General features: G+C 35.2%; 1 protein-coding gene across 3 annotated transcripts in view; it reads right to left on the bottom strand.

Moving 5' to 3' along the window:
• The window catches only part of ROCK1 (Rho associated coiled-coil containing protein kinase 1), a 147,936-nt gene that overhangs the window by 103,640 nt on the left and 24,326 nt on the right, over positions 1 to 19,970 (bottom strand). For 2 of the 3 annotated variants that reach the window (XM_027127564.1, XM_027127565.1), the window contains exon 2: positions 8,290 to 8,371. In XM_027127564.1, coding sequence (XP_026983365.1) covers positions 8,290 to 8,371 — 82 coding nt within the window. Of the gene's footprint in view, positions 1 to 8,289; positions 8,372 to 17,321; positions 17,341 to 19,970 lie in introns of those variants that run through there. The other variant, XM_027127566.1, reaches the window with a different exon arrangement.

The following is a 19,970-nucleotide window of genomic DNA, read 5'->3' on the forward strand; positions in this document are numbered from 1 at the left end:
TTCTGTTTTGTAAATAAGTTCATTTGTATCTTTTTAGATTCCACATGTGATATCATATGAAATTTGTCCTCTGACTTACTTCACTTAATATGATAATCTCTAGGTCCATCCATGTTGCTGCAAAAGGCATTATTTCATTCTTTTTTATGGCTGAGTAATATTCCATTGTATGTATATACCACATCTTTATCCATTTATCTGTCGATGGACATTTAGGTTGCTTCCATGTCTTGGCTATTGTATGTAAATAGTGCTGCTATGTACATTGGGGTGCATGTATCTTTTTCTAATTACAGTCTTCTCTGGATATATGCCCAGGAGTAGGACTGCAGGATCATATGGTAACTCTATTTTTAGTTTTTTAAGGAACCTCCATACTGTTCTTCATAGTGGTTGCACCAATTTATATTCCCACCAACAGTGTACACCCTCTTCAGCATGTATTGTTTGTAGACTTTTTGATGATAGACATTCTGACCAGTGTGAGGGGATACCTCTTTGTAGTTTTGATTTTCATTCCTCTAATAATTAGCAATATTGAGTATCTTTTCATGTGCTCTTTGGCCCTCTGTATGTCTTCTTTGGAGAAGTGTCTATTTAGATCTTCTGCCCATTTATTGATTGGGTTGTTTGTTTTTTGATATTAAGTTGTATGAGCTGTTTGTATATTTTGGAAGTTAATCCCTTGTCAGTAGCATCGTTTGCAAATATTTTCTCCCAGTTCGTAGGTTTTTTTGCATTTTGTTTATGGTTTCCTTTGCTGTGCAAAAGCTTTTAAGTCTAATTAGGTCCCATTTGTTCATTTTTGTTTTTATTTCCATTAATCTAGGAGGAGAAAAATAAAAAAAATAGTGCTGCAATTTACGTCAAAGAATGTTCTGCCTATGTTTTCCTCTTAGAGTTTTATAGTATCTGGTCTTACATTCAGGTGTTTAATCCATTTTGAGTTTATTTCTGTATACAGTGTTAGAGAATGTTCTGCTGTCCAGTGTTCCCAGCACCGCTTATTGCAGAGACTGTCTTTTCTCCATTGTATATTCTTGCCTCCTCTGTTGCAGACTAACTGACCATAAGTGTGTGGGTTTATTTCTGGGCTTTCTATACTGTTCCATTGATCTATGTCTGTTTTTGTGCCGGTACCATACTGTTTTGATTAGTAAAGCTTTGTAGTAGAGTCTGAAGTCAGAGAGCCTGATTCCTCCAGCTCCGTTCTTCTTTGTTTTGGCTATTCAGGGTCTTTTGTGTTTCCATACAAGTTTAAATATTTTTTGTTCCAGTTCTGCGAAAAATGCCATTGGTAATTCGATAGGGATTATACTAAATCTATAGACTGCCTTGGGTAGTACACTCATTTTAACAATATTGATTTCTTCCAATCCAAGAACATGGTATATTTTTCCATCTGTTTGTGTGCTCTTCAATTTCTTTCATCAGTGTCTTATAGTTTTCAGAGTACAGGTCCTTTGCCTCCTTAGGTAGGCTTATTCATAATTATTTTATTCTTTTTCATGCAATGGTAAATGGGAGTGTTTCCTTAATTTCTCTTTCTGATATTTCACTGTTAGTGAATAGAAATACAACAGATTTCTGTATATTAATTTTGTATCCAGCAACTTTAGTGAATTCATTGATGAACTCTAGTAGTTTTCTGATAGCACCTTTAGGAGTTTATATGCACAGCATCATGTCATTTACAAACAGTGACAGTTTTACTTCGTTTTTCCAATTTGGATTCCTTTTATCTCTTTTTCTTCTCTGAATGCTGTTGCTAGGACTTCCAAAACTATGTTGGACAGAAATGGCGAGAGTGGGCATCCTTGTCTTGTTCCTGGTCTTAGAAGAAATGCTTTCAGCTTTTCACCATTGAGTACAATGTTAGCCATGGATCTATCACATATGGCCTTTATCATGTTGAGGTACGTTCCTTCTATGCCCTCTTTCGAAGAGTTTTTATTATAAGTAGATGTTGAATTTTACCAAAAGCTTTTTCCGTATTTGTTGAGATGAACACCTGGTTTTTATCCTTCAATTTGTTAATGTGGTGAATTACACTGATTTGCAGATATCGAAAAATCCTTGCATCCCTAGCATAAATCCCACTTGATCACAGTATATGATCCTTTTACTGTATTATTGGAGTCAGTTTGCTAGTACTTTGTTGAGCATTTTTACGTCTATGTTCATCAGTGATATTGGTCTGTAATTTTCGTTTCTGTGGTATCTTTCTCTGGTTTTGGTTTCAGGCTGATGGTGGCCTCATAGAATGAGGTCAGAAGTGTTTCTTCCTCTGCAATTTTCTGGAATAGTTTCCGAAGGACAGGTGTTAACTCTTTTCTAAATGGTTGGTAGAATTTACCTGTGAAGCCATCTGGTTATGGACTTTTGTTTGTTGGGAGTTGTTAAATTACTGATTAAATTTCAGTACTGCTAATTGGTCTACTCATATTTTCTATTTCTTCCTGGTTCAGTCTTGGGAGATTGTACCTTTCTAAGAATTTGTCCATTTCTTCTAGGTTGTCCATTTTGTTGGTGTATAGTTGCCCATAGTAGTCTCTTATGATTCTTTGTACTTCTGTGGTATCGGTTGTAACTTCTTTTTCATTTCTGATTTTATTGATTTGGGCCCTCTCCCTTTTTTTCTTAATGAGTCTGGCTAAAGGTTTATCAACTTTATCTTCTCAAAGAACCAGCTTTTAGTTTCACTGACCTTTTCTACTGCTTTTGTCTCTATTTCATTTATTTTTGCTCTGATCTTTATGTTTTTCATTCTACTAACTTTGAGTTTTGTTTATTCTTCTTTCTCTAGTTGCTTTAGGCATAAGGTTAGGTCGTTTATTTGAGATGTTTCTTGTTTCCTGAGACAAGCCTGTAGAGCTATAAACTTCCCTTGCTGGGTTTATTTTTTGAATCCAAACAAATGCTCTCTACCACATTTTTCCTTTCAGGTTCATGGATTTTTTTCATACGTACAATGATCTCCATTACCTTCTTTTAGACTGGTAGTATCTGTTTAATAAGTATGCTTTCGTATTAACGTTAATTGTGAATCTTGTACCCCCAAATCGCAGTGAAATTCACAATGGTTTACAAACATATACAGTCAAAAATCACCATTTCCACATCCCCCTCCTCCTCCTTCCAGCGTGTACCTGCCCCACAACATGTTTCTTCCCACCAAGACAGTTTGATTTTATCTGGATACCTTTCTAACCCTTACTTTAAAAGTTCACCTTAAAATCTTTATCAGTTCTGTGAGGCTGATAAACATTTTCTTTGTAGTCCTTACTATTTAGGTATCATAGACCAGAGTGCAGAAAAGCAAATCTTTATATTTAACTAGTTATTCAGTCAAAGGGTCACAGATTCTCTTTTCCCTTTCAGTGTCCATACATGCTTCAACACAAAAAGATGAAAATACAGTTTGTAATATAATTAGGCCTGAAGCTGAAAATATTTCAGGCTGCTATACCTTAAAGCTGGTATACTTTAGTGAGACTTGAGCTGAATTACTAAAGAAAAAGATTTTATTCCATGTTCCAGGTGTTATTCTTAGATCACTACATCTGATACCTGTCAGCAAAAAGCAATGCAAAGCAACATTTACCTTCAGAAAAATAATTTTGATGTCCCCACTAATGAAAGCTATAAAAATCCATATAAATGAATTTCAGCAACATGCAGAATACTATCCTATGAAAATCTATTATTCTGTGTGAAATATTACATAAATACAACTTTAGGAGTTGAAGGAGAATGTTATAATGTCATGTAAGTGGGAACCATACAGTATGTACCCTTCTGTGCTGGGCCTTTTTTTGGGGGGGGGTGGTGCCTGGCTTTTTTCACTTACCACAGTGCTTTTGAGATTGATGAATGTTGTTGCACCTATCAGTAATTTACTCCTTTTTACTGTTGAGTATTCCATTATGTGGTGTACCACAATTTATTTACCCATTTATCAGCTGATGTGCATCTGGGTTGCTTCCAGTTTACAGCAATTGTAAATACAGGCTCCTTAAATATTCTCACATAGGTCTCACATAGATATATACTTTCATTTATCTTACATAAACACCCAGGAGTGGGATCCCTAGGTCACGTGATAAATGCATGTATAACTTTATAAGAAAAATGCCAAACTGTTTTCCAAAGCAGCTTACCATTTTACAAACCAACCAGCAATGTGTCAGAGTTCAGCTGTCCCACATTTTCACATATACTTGATATTGTCGGTTTTTTAAATTTTAGTCATTCTAATAAATGTGTACTAATAAATGTGTACTGATGTGTACTGTGGCCATAATTTGTAACTTCCTGATGACTAACCATGTTGAACAGCTTTTCATGTGTGTCTTTTTTTGAGAAATGTCTATTCAGATCCTTTGTCCATTTTTAAATTGGATTGTCTTTTTATTATTGAGTTGTAAGTCTTTAGATATCAATCGTTTATCAAGTACAGTAAGTCCCCTACATATGAACGAGTTCCATTCCGAGAGTGCGTTCGTAAATCCAATTTGTTCGTAAGTCCAGCAAAGTTAGCCTAGGTACCTAACTAACACAACAGGCTATATAGTACTGTACTGTAATAGGTTTTTAATACTTTTCACACAAATAATACATAAAAAACAAATAAACAGAAAATAAAGAAAACATTTTTAATCTTACAGTACAGTACCTTGAAAAGTACACAGTACCAGCTACATCACCACTGCTTCTACGTTTGCTTCTGGACATCCTGGGTTTGAAATAAAGATACTGTACTACTGTACTCTATACAGTACTGTAAAGTACACAAAGCACAACCACTTGTAGAGGATGCACGCAAGTGACAATGTACACCAGACCTCTGAACTAACTTACGTGATTGGACATGTGAACACATGTCACACGTTTCAAAGTTTGCAACTTGAAGGTTCATATGTAAGGGACTTATTGTATAAGATTTGTTAACATTTTCTTCCATTCTGTGAGTCACCTTTTCACTGTCTTTTAAAAAAAATTATTTATTTTTTTTGGCTGCGTTGGTTGTTCGCTGCTGCACGCGGGCTTTCTCTAGTTGCAGCGAGCAGGGGCTACTCTTTGTTGCGGTGCACAGGCTTCTCATTGCAGTGGCTTCTCTTATTACGGAGCACGGGCTTCAGTAGTTGTGGCACACGGGCTTCAGTAGCTGTGGCTCACAGGCTCTACAGCGCAGGCTCAATAGTTGTGGCGCACAGGCTTAGGTGCTCTGCGGCATGTGGGATCTTCCCAGACCAGGGTGCGAACCCATGTCCCCCACACTGGCAGGCAGATTCTTAACCACTGTGCCACCAGGGAAGTCCCTCTTTCAACTGTCTTGATAGTGTCCTTTGAAGCACAAAAGTTTTTAATTTTGATGATGCCCAACTTATTTATTTTTCTTTTCCTTCTTATACTTTAGGTTTATACCCAAGAAACACTTGTCTAATCCACAGTCATGAAGATTTATGCCTATGTTTTTTTTCTAAGAGTTTTACAATTTTATATTCTGAATTAATTTTGTATGTGGTGTGAAACAGAAGTCCAACTTCATTCTTTTGCATATGGCTATCCAGTTGTCTGAGCAATGTTCGTTGAAAAGACTATTTTTCCCCTTTCACTTGTTTTGCAACCATATTCTCCCAGTCAGTGGTTTACCTGTTCATTTTCTTAGCAGTATCACCTGAAGAGAAAAAGTTTTGAATTTTGATAAAATCTAATCTATCTTAAAAAAAAAAAACGGTTTGTGCCATTTGTGTCTCATCTAAGAAATTCTTGCCTAACCAAAATCACAAATATTTTCTATGTCTTATTCTAGAACTATTACTAGTTTTAGCTCTCACATTTAGGTCTATGATCCATTTTAAGTTGATTTTTGTATATACTGCAAAGTAAGGCTTGGGTACTGAATTACCTTGTCAACTTTTTTGAAAATCTACTGACTGCATATATAAGGATCTATTTCTGTTCCATTTATCTCTATGTTTATTCTTTCATTTCATTATACTGCCTTGATCTTAAAATCCAATAGTGTTAGTCCTCCAACTTGGTTCTTACTTTCCAAGATTGTTTTGGCTATTCCAGACCCTTCACATTGCCTTATGAATTTTAGAATTAATGGTTACTTTATACAAAAAAGCCTGCTTAGGTTCTGAGAAGACATGGACTCCATAGATAAATTAATTTGGGGATTCCTGACATTTTAATACTGAATTATCTAATCCATCAACATTGAATATCTGTCTTTTTTTTAAAGGTCTTCTTTCATTTCTCTCAGTATATTAAATCATTTTCAGTATACAGGCTTACACACATTTTGTCAAATCTATCCCTACATTTTTCATGCTTTTGCTTCTACTGTAAGTGGTGCTATATTTGCTATAATGTCAATTTAAAATTGCTTACTGCTAAACTGTTTTTTGTATGTGAATCTTCTAGCTTGAGACCTCACTGATAAGTTCTTGAGGCTTTTTCTGTAGAATTTTGAGGATTTTCTATACAGAAAAATACAGTGTCTGAATAATTTTAAATTGTTCCTTTTTAATCTATATGATTTTTCTTTATTTTACACCTTACTGCACTGTCTAAAACTTCCAGGACAACACTGAATGAAGTAGTGGGAGAAGACATAGTTGCCTTTTCCCAATCTTAGGGGAAAAGTATTTAGTCATACACAGTTAAATACAATCTGAACTATAGGTTTTTTGTGGATTCTCTTTATCAGGGTATGAAAGTTTCCTCCAGTTCCTAGTTTGCTGAGAGATATCTGTAAACCAAGAATGGATACTGATTTTTTTTCAAATGCTTTTTCTGCATCTACTAAGATGATATTATGGATTTTCTTTTTTAATATGTTAATATGATAGATTACACTAATTGATTTTTGAAACTTACACTAACTTTGCAATCCTGGTATAAACCCTACTTGGTCAAAATTTTTACCTAATGCTAGATATGATTTGCTAAAACTTTTAGTATTATTCTCTGTACTTTTCTTCAATCTGAAAACCAGACTAAACTACACAGGTTTATCCGTTTAAAATAGTTTTCTTTAGCTTTATACTTTCATTTCATTTTACTTATTTCTACTGTGGCTACTGATGTTTCTATTTACAAAATACAATGTAAAGGCAAACTTAGTATTATGAAAGCAGCAATGTTGCATAGCAAAAACAGTAACAGATATTTAAAAGCATGTGTTCCAATTCTTGCTACCCTACTTCACAAAATTACACACCCCAACTTTGTACTAACAAGGATTCATCCTTTTGCCTCCCACCAAATAAGAAGGGGTAAAGTTTCTCCATCTTTTTAGTTCTTCTGCTGTATTGTTAAGTAGGAAGGTGAAGCAAATTAAACAGCAATAAAATTTTCCTGCAATTTCAGTAAGATGTGAGAAATTAAGAAAAATTTTTTAAAAGTTTGCAATTCAGAATCTGGCACTATATTCCAAAATAAAATTAAGGCTGAAAAAATAATTTTATAAAGAAGAGAAAAACAGAAACCAAAAAAATTGATAAGTAAAATTCTGAGCCAAGATTTCAAAGTGTAGAAACGATAAAAGAAATTAAATCTAGTTAAAAAGATTTGACTATTTAGAAAAATAAAACTTTTCTAACAAAACATATGTAACCAAAATTGAAAGATAACACTAAAATCAACCCAACCTAAATGTATCGATATGTATGGTTGAGGAACAGATAAAAAAAAATGGAGTGGGGAGGATTTTATAAACCAAAATCTTATTATCAATTATTTAAGATGAAAAGATTGAAACTACCTTAATAAGTTCTCTAATCAAATTTTAAATGATAAATATCTAACATCAAAATCCAAAAAAGAGTTTTTATAAAAGAACATCTGTAAAACTTAAATATAAGCCAGCTTTCACGGAGAAAATTCTCATATCTCAGTGGTAGGAGGGCTTTTCATATGTAATTGATTCTCACCTGCAGGTACTGAAACATAATAGCTAATTCATTTATAAAAGAAAAATAGAGGATAAATATAATATTATTGAAATTCAATGTGCATGTATGTATACGCTTATTTTAACATATTTATTTTAGCCATTTACTTTTTATTCCCTTGTCTGCAAAATATTTTAGATTCTCCTGATAAGCTCCCAAACTGACAAGGTTTCTTTCCCATTTCCTACTCCTTTGATGTAGGTACTATTGATGAAATAACCAGAGTAGATAGAAAGAAAAAAAGGGGGGGGGGGCTTGAATTATCTAAGTCAATATTTCATTATATATAATCTGCCATTAACCTCCACAACAAATTACTTACATCTGCTTAAAAAGTTGTCAATATTTTTGTTTTTTCTTAAGGCAGGAAAATCCAAATCATATACCAAAGCATCCAATCCATCCTAAACAAATAAACAAACAAACAAAGTTAGTTTTTTGGTTCACACTATGAGCACTTTCCTTTTTTATGAGTAAAGAATAAAATATATGCTTCAACATTTAATTTGCCTTACTCTCATACAACTTGCATTCATTTAACACCTTCTACAAGGTTACATGAGTACTGGGAGAAGAGAAAATTTGGTTTTATTTCATACAGAGTTTTCACCTTCTAACTCTCCCAGGCAGAGGAGCAGCAAAATCACCGCAAATTGGCTACAAGTGACCTCAACTCGTGCCCTTTTCCCCCCATATAAGGGAAGGAAATTTTACTTTTCACTTTCCCTTAACTACTGCATTTATTTATTTCACAGACACTCATAAAAAACAAATGGCCTATATTTTTGACTACAAATATTTTATAAGGTAGTATCAAATATTAGTTCCTAAAATGTGAAGTTTAGTATAAAATAAATTCTGCACTTAGATACATTTTTATGGTATGTTTTTTATAAATATATTGGGTTTTCATAACAGTTCTATTTCTTTCTTTGAAGCACTTTCTAAAGCAACTATTAGTAAAGGACAAATACGGGCTTTTACTTTTACAGGGATATTTAAATATTATCTAAGCAAGTGCAGGGCTATGTGAAGGTGTACCAATCAGTGTTGAAATGGGAATGCATCTATTCAGATTATACCTTGTCATGTGGTAGGAGCAGAGGAAACATTCAGATAATCCCAAGTAATCTTCATTTTATTTAACTGGGGAAATTTAGTTTGCTACAATATAAAAACAGAAGCAGCAAAGGAAAACACACCTTCTGGAGACCATGTACAGTCATGTTCATAAGAGGTTGAAGGAGAAATCAAAGCCAGGGGATATATACTTTGTATTAAGCCAAAGGTGTGAGTAACTCAGCTATTTTAGAGTACTTAAAATATTTCCCTAGGAAACCAAAAAGCCCAGTCAAATCTTAATAGGTTTTAAAATATATCATTGCTTAGGCTGGAAACTGACCATGGAGAAGATGACTAGTAATACCAATGTTGTTGACTGCTTGAAGAGACCAACCCACCCTATCACTGGCTTTTCAGAATTCAGAGGTTTGTACAGATCTGAAGAAAAAGTTCCTCCACTAGAGAAAGTTCATCTATCCTTGAGATACATTTCTTAGAGTCTTATAAACCATTTGAATAGTTCTGTTAATTATTTTTACAATAAAGAGACAAGAACCTTTACTTGGTCTATTCTAAATTGAAAACCAATCAATAAATATATGAACTCACTATTTTCTAGGAAAAGGTAAATTAAATATATATATACACACCCATTTGACTAGGTTTTAAGTTCTTTGAGGCAGAAACCACAGTTAAATCTCATTTTCTCCCACAGCACCTAGCAAAATGTCCTGAACAAGTGTGCATAAAATGTACATTAAACCAATGATTTTTATGCTCCACAGCAAAGGCATTATATTAGTCAAGAAATAATACTGTTCTTAGATTAGATACTAAGTTTCACTGCATCGTGTCACTCCAAAAAATTATACCGATTATAGAGTAGTACAAATAATATTAGCTACACAATTTTAGGCTGAATTTTGATAAAGTCGTCTGGGAAATGCAAGTAGGCATAATGCAATAAAATCAACATATTATTATATCTTATAATAACTATTATTTTAAGAGCTCTTAGTACACATCTACTTCCAAAGACACTTCCCAGTTTTAAAAGGTTCAGAACACCTAAATTTGTAACAGCTTATATTGTTTTCTAGTATCAAATAAAACATTAAAAAGTGAGGGAAAGGGCTTCCCTGGTGGCGCAGTGGTTGGGAGTCCGCCTGCCGATGCAGGGGACACGGGTTCGTGCCCCGGTCCGGGAGGATCCCATGTGCCGCGGAGCGGCTGGGCCCGTGAGCCATGGCCGCTGGGCCTGCGCATCCGGAGCCTGTGCTCCGCAACGGGAGAGGCCACAACAGTGAGAGGCCCGCGCACCGCAAAAAAAAAAAAAAAAAAAAAGTGAGGGAAATGTGTATTAAATTTTACTTACAACATGCTCTCTTCAGTAAATATACTGAAAACAACTGCCTCCAATTTTATTCCAAATAAGTTTTTTTTAATTACTAAATGTTAGACAGAAAAGAACCTCAAAAAATAACGTGTTTAACCACCTCATTTCATAGCTAAGGCAAATAACAATCAGAAATATTAACTGACTTGTCCAATGCCACACAGCTAGTTAGTAAGCTGTGTTATAATCAAAATATGAACTCTTAGTCTAGTCGTTATAGAAATAACATGACCATGATAAAAACATGATTTAAAAATCCTGAATCTCTTTAAAATGAAGTTAGGAATTGAGAATAAACATGTATATTTAAATCCAAGATGTACTGTTCAAAATTTAATAGAAAATCACAAGTCATTCTTCTAATTAAAACTAGAAAGTACACTGGTTAGGACTCAAACCTAGTGTTCTGGCTCAAAATACTACGTTTTCCCTAATACACCACTATTACCTCTTCTGCATGACCTTCCCTAAACTACCTATTAAATCTAACAGTTCTCCTGTATTAGAGTTATTTTTTACTTTAATCTTCACAGCTAATTTCAGATGCTGTGAGTAAGCTAAGCCCCAGAACTGAGCAACACGTTTTACTCACAGCATGGCAGGCACTGTTGGCTCTCCTACCCCAACAATTATTTCCCCCTTCTACTTTCCTCATTCAACTTTGATTTTGTTTGGGCTATCCACCCTCCTCCATGAGACTACAAGCATCCAAGAAGGGAGAGACCTTCCCCAACTCCAGGAGGTCACTTCTGATTAGTCTAATCTAAGCTAAACATGGAGGCCTATTACTCTTGCCAGTGTTCAGCTTAAGTACAGGAACATGGTAATAATCTGACACATGTAACATGAGGGAAAAACCTATAGAAAGGTTTCTGGGTAAAATTTCTTCTCTCTTGAAAGAAATACACGTCAGACATAGTCTCTCCTTTCATGAGAAACTGTTATATCTGTATGTGACACCTTAAACAACAGCAGCCACCTTGGGGCCTCAAGGGAGGTTGGCAGGAGAAAAAGCCAAACACAATGAGGATGACAGAGACAAAAGATGGAAAGAACCTGGGTCTCTGATGATGTTTGTTGAACCACTGAATTAATCTACTCTGGAACCTATTCATCCCATGCTTTCTCGAGATAATACTTTTTCCTTATGGCTTAACTCAATTTACATTGGATCTTCTATTTCTTGTGACTAAAAGCATCCTGAAATACACAGTAAGAGTTCATTAAATGCCACTGAATCGATGTAGGAGCTATAGGACTTATTGCACTGAGAGGATCATCCATTCAAATAGTGAGATCAGGGGCAAGACAGGGCTGACAAAAAGTGTCACTCTTTGGTAAATGTTGTTTGTATAACTGTATGGCACTATGGGAGAAGAATGATTTTTGATTCATATTAATAATTAAGTGAATTCCAGATGGGTCAAAAGAATTCAACCATGAAAAAATAAAACATTTTAAATTAAAAAAACAAACATAGTATATTTACATATTACTGTTGGAAGGACAAGTCACATAACCTTCCTGAGCCTCCGTTTTCTCTTTTGTAAAATGGGAATAACTAACTACAACTCAGAAAGGATTTGTGAGTTAAATGAGTGAAGTGTATGAAGTGTTTGACCATTAAACAGTCCCACTTCCCACTCTTTCCTTTATTTCTCTAGATGACATTTGAAAGTTCTACAAGTTAGTCTCACTACTGATAGAAATGACATAAAGAGAAAACAGATATTTTAATCATGTGGTCATAAAACCTTAAGAGTAAATCGCAGGTCATGATGTTAAACTGTTCCCAATGTAGTAATCCCATATATAACTAAAATTTTTTTCTTTTTTACGTAAGGCATCTGACTTTTGCTTGACCAAGAATTCAATCATGCCTTTGTTAATGGAAAACCACCTGCCTCCACTGTTTATGGTCACTAGGTGTCTGGACCTATCACCATACGCTTTAATTTTACAGACGTAGGAGACGGTATATGGCTTTTCAGTAACACTCATAAGTAAAAATTATATGCCTTTTATCAGAGAAATAAAATGGGGAAGAAGGTATTCTTCTAGCATAATCTAAGGCATATACCAACAGAGGCTAAGGGGAGTCAAAACACTGGGGTTGGGGAGAGGGATGCAGGCTTCCACTTTTAATGAAGTAGAGAAGCTACACAAGGTAAGAAATGTCCATATCCAACCACAAAGTGGGCCAAGGAATCCTGACTTCTATTCAACGCTCTAAAGTTCTCTAAAATAATGGAGAATAAGACTTCCCACTTCCTAAAGTCCATATTCTAGTATGAGAATTCAGGACCTTAATAGAAATTAACATTCTTCCAAGTGCAAAAACAATTCACAAGGAATGGCAGTCAAAGCACGTAGTCCCACTGCTCCTTCACTCAATTTTAAGATTTATGCAGGAAGGAAAGGTACCCTCTACTTTCACATGTCCATCATATAGCTTAATCATCAGTATAAGAATTACAGAGGAGAAAACGTAGGAGAGGAGTCAATCAATGTCAACGAATTACAATAATTAAATTCTTTGCTACTTATATTTGAAAAATGATAGTAGGCCAGTTATAGCAGTGTATTTTGAAAGAAGCTAGTCACACCAGAGAAGTATTTTCACATAAACACACGAAGGCAGGCATAATTAATGACAAGTATAACATTTTACAAGAATCTCTAAAGAATGGACATTTCACATTTCTTAAGAAGTACTGGTATTAGGAGGGAGGAAAGCACCAGTTGTGTTATCTCACAACAGAGTTTAAGCAAAGGAGAAACAGAAGAAAATTATTCAACTGAACACCTCTGCAAACTTTAGTCTCTGGATAGTTTTAAATTACAAAAGTAAGATTCCGGTGTAAAATATCATTTAGGATTAGATCCATTAGTAATAATACATTTGTTATAAGGTATGAGACTATAATGGCACTAGGAAAGGAAAATATATTATGTATAAAAAGCATCAATTTGTTTTTTGAATTTGTAAAATTTCAAAATCAAAATTGTTACTTATTTCTAAATAAGAAATATTTTTTGAGAAACTGAAAAAAAAAATCCATTAAAACTATGGCAGTAAAACCAGGGCTTCTGGGACTTCCCTGGTGGTCCAGCAGTTAAGAATCCGCCTTCCAATGCAGGGGACACATGTTCGATCCCTGGTCAGGGAACTAAGATCCCACATGCCGTGGGGCAACTAAGCCCGTGCAACATAACTAGAGAAGCCCATGAGCTGCAACGAAAAGACCCCTCCCCACCGCATGCCGCAACTAAGACCCGACGCAGCCAAATAAATAAATAAACATTGGGGGGGGGGGAACAGGGCTTCTGAAAACCAAACTGCTTCTAAAATAGGCTGACTTTTTTTCTTTTTTTTTTGACTGCTGTCAAATGTTTGATGACAGAGGATGTACCATTTGAAGAAAATATTTTGGGTCCATGTTAATCTCTTTGTTAGGTAAAGAGATAAGAAATTTCTCAAAATTAAATCACTGATATGAAAATGGAAACAGATTTTCCTCAGGGAATTTTAACAACTTCTGATATTAAATACAATTAAAATCTGTTTAACCAATGTGACATTACTACATACATGCCAATATTCCCTAGGACAATTATAGTACAAAAAATTAAGTATTCCAAATACTTAGTAAAACATACAGTGGCTCTTCCCAATCAATCTCAAACTATACCTTTCCACCCTCATATTCTGTACATACATATATCTAGGCTTGAGCCACAGTGTGCTACCAGTCATCTCCCAAATGGCCCATGCTCACTCTATCCCACTGCCTTTGCACCTGCTCTTTTCTCCAGCTGGGATGTGAATATTTATGTTTAGACTGCCTCAAATGTTTGTGCTGCCTTCCCCAACACTCTGAGAAAATGTTAAAAAATAAAACACCTATGTGCTTCCTATTTAGGAATTACCGTACTTGTTACATTGTAATTATTTAAGTCAGCCTCCTCCTCTGTAGGAAAACAGGGATAGTAATAGTAATAATAATGAAGATAGTAATAGTAAAATACTTCCTGTCTCTGCAAGTTCACTGGTTAGTAGGTAGAAAAAGTAAATAATACAGGATCCTCAGTGTTACAAAGTAGATACTACACAGAGAAAGGACTGCTTAATCAATTGGGGCTTCATAAAAGAGATGAAATATGAGTTGATTCTTTTTCTCTTTAACCATTTTTTTATATTGAAGTATAGTTAATTTACAATGTTGTGTTACTTTCAGGTGTACAGCAGTGATGCAGTTATACTTATATCTATCTGTCTATTCTTTTTCACATTCTTTTCCATTATAAGTTGTTACAAGATATTGAATATAGTTCCCTGTGCTTGTTGTTTATCCATTTTATATAAAGTAGTATGAGTTAATCCCAAACTCCTAATTTATCTCCACTCCCCAATCTCCTTTGGTAACCATAAGTTTGTTTTCTATGTCTGTGAGTCTGTTTTGTAAATAAGTTCATTTGTATTATTTTTTAAGATTCCACATATAAGCGATATCATATGATATTTGTCCTTCTCTGCCTGATTTACTTCACTTAATATGATAATATCTAGGTATTTCATTGTTTTTTATGGCTGAGTAATATTCAATTGTACTGATATATATATACCACATCTTCTTTATCCATTCATCTGTCGATGGACATTTAGGTTGCTTCCATGTCTTAGCTATTGTACATAGTGCTGCTATGAACACTGGGGTGCATGTATCCTTTCCAATTAGTTTTCTCTGGATATATGCCCAGGAGTGGGATTGCAGGATCATATGGTAACTCTATTTTTAGTTTTTTTGAGGAATCTCCATACCGTTCTCCATAGTGGTTACACCAATTTACATTCCCACCAACAGCGTAAAGAGGGTTCATTTTTCTCCACACCCTCTCCAGCATTTATTATTTGTAGACTTTTCAATGATGGCCATTTTGACCAGTGTGAGAATATACCTCATTGTAGTTTTAATTTGCATTTCTCTAATAATTAGCGATGCTGGGCATCTTTTTATGTGCCTATTGGCCCTCTGTATGTCTTCTGCCCATTTTTTTAAAATTTATTTATTTATTTTTGGCTGCTTTGGGTCTTCGTTGCTGCACACAGGCTTTCTCTAGTTGCGGCGAGTGGTGGCTACTCTTCGTTGCAATGCATGGGCTTCTCATTGTGGTGGCTTCTCTTGTTGCAGAGCACAGGCTCTAGGTGCGTGGGCTTCAGTAGTTGTGGCACGTGGGCTCAGCAGTTGCGGCTCATGGGCTCTAGAGCGCAGGCTCAGCAGTTGTGGTGCATGGGCCTAGTTGCTCCACGGTATGCAGGATCTTCCTGAACCAGGGCTCGAATCCGTTTCCCCTGCATTGGCAGGCGAATTCTTAACCACTGCGTCACCAAGAAGTCCCTTCTGCCCACTTTTTGATTGGATTGTTTGTTTTCTTGATATTAAGCTGTATGAGCTGTTTGTATATTTTGGAAATTAATCTATTTTCTTCCAATCCGTAGGTTGTCTTCTCGTTTTTTTTTAATGGTTTCCTTTGCTGTGCAAAAGCTTTTAAGTTTAATTAGGTTCCATTTGTTTGAGCTGATCTTTAAAGAAGAGAATTCAGAAAGAGTAAGATGGAGGTGGGGCAAGGCAATCTAGAGAGAAGAAAAGCAAGAAAAGTTTAGAGAATGAGAGTAGGATGCTCTGGTCCCATAGGGTGAGAAGGAGGAGGTACAGGAAACAATGCTCTGAAGATGGATTACAGAATGTGTATTAAAGGTATAACATACCATGCTAAGAATTTCAGTATTTATCTTATGATATCCACTTGGAACCACAGGAATTTTGGGGAGACGAAGAGTGACATGACTGTTTTTTATTTTATCAAAGTCTGACAATGATAAAGACAGCGGATTAGAACAGGAAGAGACAGGTGGAAAAGGAAGCAATTAGGAGGATACTGTGGTAATACAAGCATAGGAAGATATCAATACAAGTCTGAACTAAACTGGGGCAATAGGAATGGAGGATTAGAAGCAAAAGAACCTGATGAATGACTGAAAGAGGGACAGGAAGGATTAAGAATGATTATATAATTATAAGAATGACTATCTATCTTCTAGTTTAGGTAAGAAGATAGTGACTTCATTAACCAAGGCAGAGAATACCATCTGGAGAGAAAAGATAAAGATGTTAGATGTACTGAATTTGAGGTCCCTGTAGGATAGCTGCCATTTTATGGATAACTAGATGGCAGTTAAAAATATGAGTTTTGAGTTCAACAGAGAGACTGGACTGTGATACAGATTTGGAAGTCATGAGAATACACTGAAATCCACGGTAACAGATGTAATTACCCAACAAGTGTAAACAAAGGGGAAAATGAAAAAAGAGTGAACAATAGCGTCCTGGGAAACATTAACATCTGAGAGATAAGCAGAGCAAACATGACCAATGAGCAATAAGAGAGGTGGGGAAGGGAGATATAATAGCATCATGAAAGCTGAACTAACTCTAGAAGTAACTTAAGAGCAAAGCAAAATGCCACCATGAGGTCAACTAGAATGAAAAATGCAAAAGGAGGCAAATAATTTGTGATTAAAATGTCACTGATAATAGTTGTACAACAATATAATGCCACTGAACTGTACACTCAGAAGTAATTAAAATAAGTTTCACATTATATATATTTTGCCACAACTTTTTTAAAAACTCACTATTGGACATCAGCAAAATGGCAGACTAGGAAACTCCAAACTCTCATTCCCCTAAAGAAATGTGAAAAAAACCCAGAAGCTCTCTGAACCAACTTTGTAAGAGCTCAGGAAAACAAAGGTTAAGAGCAATCAAGCAAATATCCAATCAAGTAAAAGCCATATTCAAATGGTAGGAAAGTTTTGTGACATGTTTACTCACTGTTACCCCACTCTCTCCTGGAGTGGGGGTGGTCTTGGTCTTGAGTAGGTAACAGATTGGTTCCCACTTCCCCCACCTTGAACCTGAGGGAGCAGAGTAAGACCGTATTTGTAAACTATTATGTATGTCTGTTTTAACCCATCTGGGGGATGCCTGAAGGACCAAGGCAAGGACCTTTCTGTTTTGTGTAACTAAGAATACAGGTAGACAAAGCAGTGGGGGCACAGCTCATAAAAGCTACGTGACAACTATAAACCCCACAGACTCCTGAGGGAAGAGATTATGGTAGAGACATACAATAGACCATCTAGGCCCAGAGAAGCTGGAGTGAGACTCTTTGAGAAATTCTTCTTTTAAAGGTCAGTATCAACCTTAAATAGAACGCTTCTCAGAGTGGAAGGGGCATAAACCAGCTTATAATGGGTAGAAAAGTTAATGGAAAAGGAACAAATGAAATAATGGCCAAAAGAAATGAGAAAGATTAGAAGCTTGCATGATTTAAAACCTGTATTTGATGAAATACTTTTAGGTAGAAGAGACATATTTTTATAGAATAAAAATGATTAAGTGAGGTTCAAAAAAAATGTAAGGGAGGACAGAATTAAGATACAGAGTTGATACATCAACCTTATAAAAAATAAGAAGACTTCTATATAATCAGTATCCTGTCAAAAGGGCACGGAGTCATATTCCAGTCTAGAACAATTAATAGTCACCATGATCTTAAGCAAGTTATCTAACCCTTCACAGCCTCAATGTTCTCATCTGTAAAATAAGGATAACAACAATAACTACCACATAGGTCTGTTGTATTGTAAGAAACTGATATATCCTAAGAAGTCACAGAAATATACTCATGGATAATTTCAAAGAGGATCTGCCTCCCTATCACTTTAACAGTTTATAGGTATGGGTGAACACAAGCTAGACTTTGTGTTGGCATGAATAACTGAAAAAGTTCAGGTGGTTCGATTTTGTTTTGGGGGAGAGAGTTTATTTTTCAAATTTTTCCTTCAAGTGTCTGATTCGTTTCTTTGGGGAAAAATAAAGCACGTCATATGTTTAGTTAGCAGTAGTATAAAAACATTTTTCAAAAAAACCAGCTCATCAAATTTGTAAATGAAAGTGAGAAAAACAAGCTGATTTCCAGCCAACTATATTTGACTAATAAAAAATGAAATGCACTTTCCCCTCCCAGTCTAAAGCCTTTTATTGAGTCGTAGAAATGGCTTGGGGAATCTTCATTTTTGAGTCCTTGTTACCATTAGGTTGGTACTCGTCAAACAGCCAAATCTATTGGTTATTTTAATAAACACCAGTGTGTGATCTTGACTATTTAATAAAGAGGAAAGGGATGTAAAGCAATGCTTCCCTTCAAAGGCAGCAAAATGACTCACTTGCCATGTGTGCTTCATATCACCCTAATCAGCACATATAGTTACAACGTGGTATAATTTTTCAGAATGATTGTATTTTGCTGTTGAATTAAAAAATAAAATAATATTGTTTAAAATAAAAGTAAACAGCTCGCTGTTATCTTTTTAAAGTTCCTATACAAATTTTCATAAAACTAGACCTTGATCATGGCGGGAAAAAAAAGAATGAACAGAGACTCAGAGACCTGGGTAATCATAACAAAAGATTTAATATCACTGGAGGTCCAGAAGGAGAAAAGATAATGGGACTAAAAAAGACTGAAATAAATGAAGGCTAAAAATTCCCTACATTTGGCAAAAGACATAAACCTCTAGATTGAAGAACCTAACAGGATATCCAAAGAAATCCAAACCAACAACAAAAACCTGTCAAAGTAGAATTCTATATCAAAAAAAAAAAAAACAAACAAGATAATCTCAGATGACAAAAAACTAAGTGATTTGTGACAAGCAGACCTATCCTAAAACAATGTAGCTGACATACAATATTAAAGGAAATTCTTCAAATAGAAAATGATAAAAGAAAGAATCTTGGGATAAGAGGAAGAATGAATGAAAAAGTAAAAATACAGGAAAATACAACACACTTTCATTCTCTTGAAAGTTGAAGCAAAAAATTTTAATATGACCTGACTGTTTCTCATTGTTTCTCATATAAAAAGACATTAAAGATGAATATATTATATACTAGGACGGTAAAGGAACATAAAGAAGATAACTCTACCCTTCACTCGAACTAATAAAATGTCAACACCAATCAAATGTGGTAAGTTATATATGTCTAATTGAATACGTAGAGTAACCAAATAAAAAAGCTATACAAAGAAATACACACAAAAGCGTAATAGGTAAAGAAGCCTGTTTCCCCCATTTGGTTGGAAGAATATGATGAACCTTCATTGTTAAATTCTAATTCTGGAACATAAGATTACATCGTAAGTTGCCCAGGATAAAATCAGTGGCATCTACCTGTGTACCAAAACTCTCAGACTTATGATTGGAAAGAAATTCTTTCCTTTGAAGCCTCTTCAGCTTGTGTGATAGTAACCTCATTATGTGAAGACCCCTGAGCCAAGAATGACTCAAGCCTGGAGAGGTTTCCATCTTCTACCACAGTGATGGCTGGCGTCTGTTCACATTCCAACACTCACTCACTCACTCTCACAACACACACACACACACACACACACACACACACACACACACACACACA

The sequence above is a fragment of the Aethalodelphis obliquidens genome, unplaced genomic scaffold (genome assembly GCF_003676395.1).
Source record: "Aethalodelphis obliquidens isolate GAN/ISIS:26980383/991018 unplaced genomic scaffold, ASM367639v1 scaffold32, whole genome shotgun sequence".
Lineage (NCBI taxonomy): Eukaryota > Metazoa > Chordata > Mammalia > Artiodactyla > Delphinidae > Aethalodelphis > Aethalodelphis obliquidens.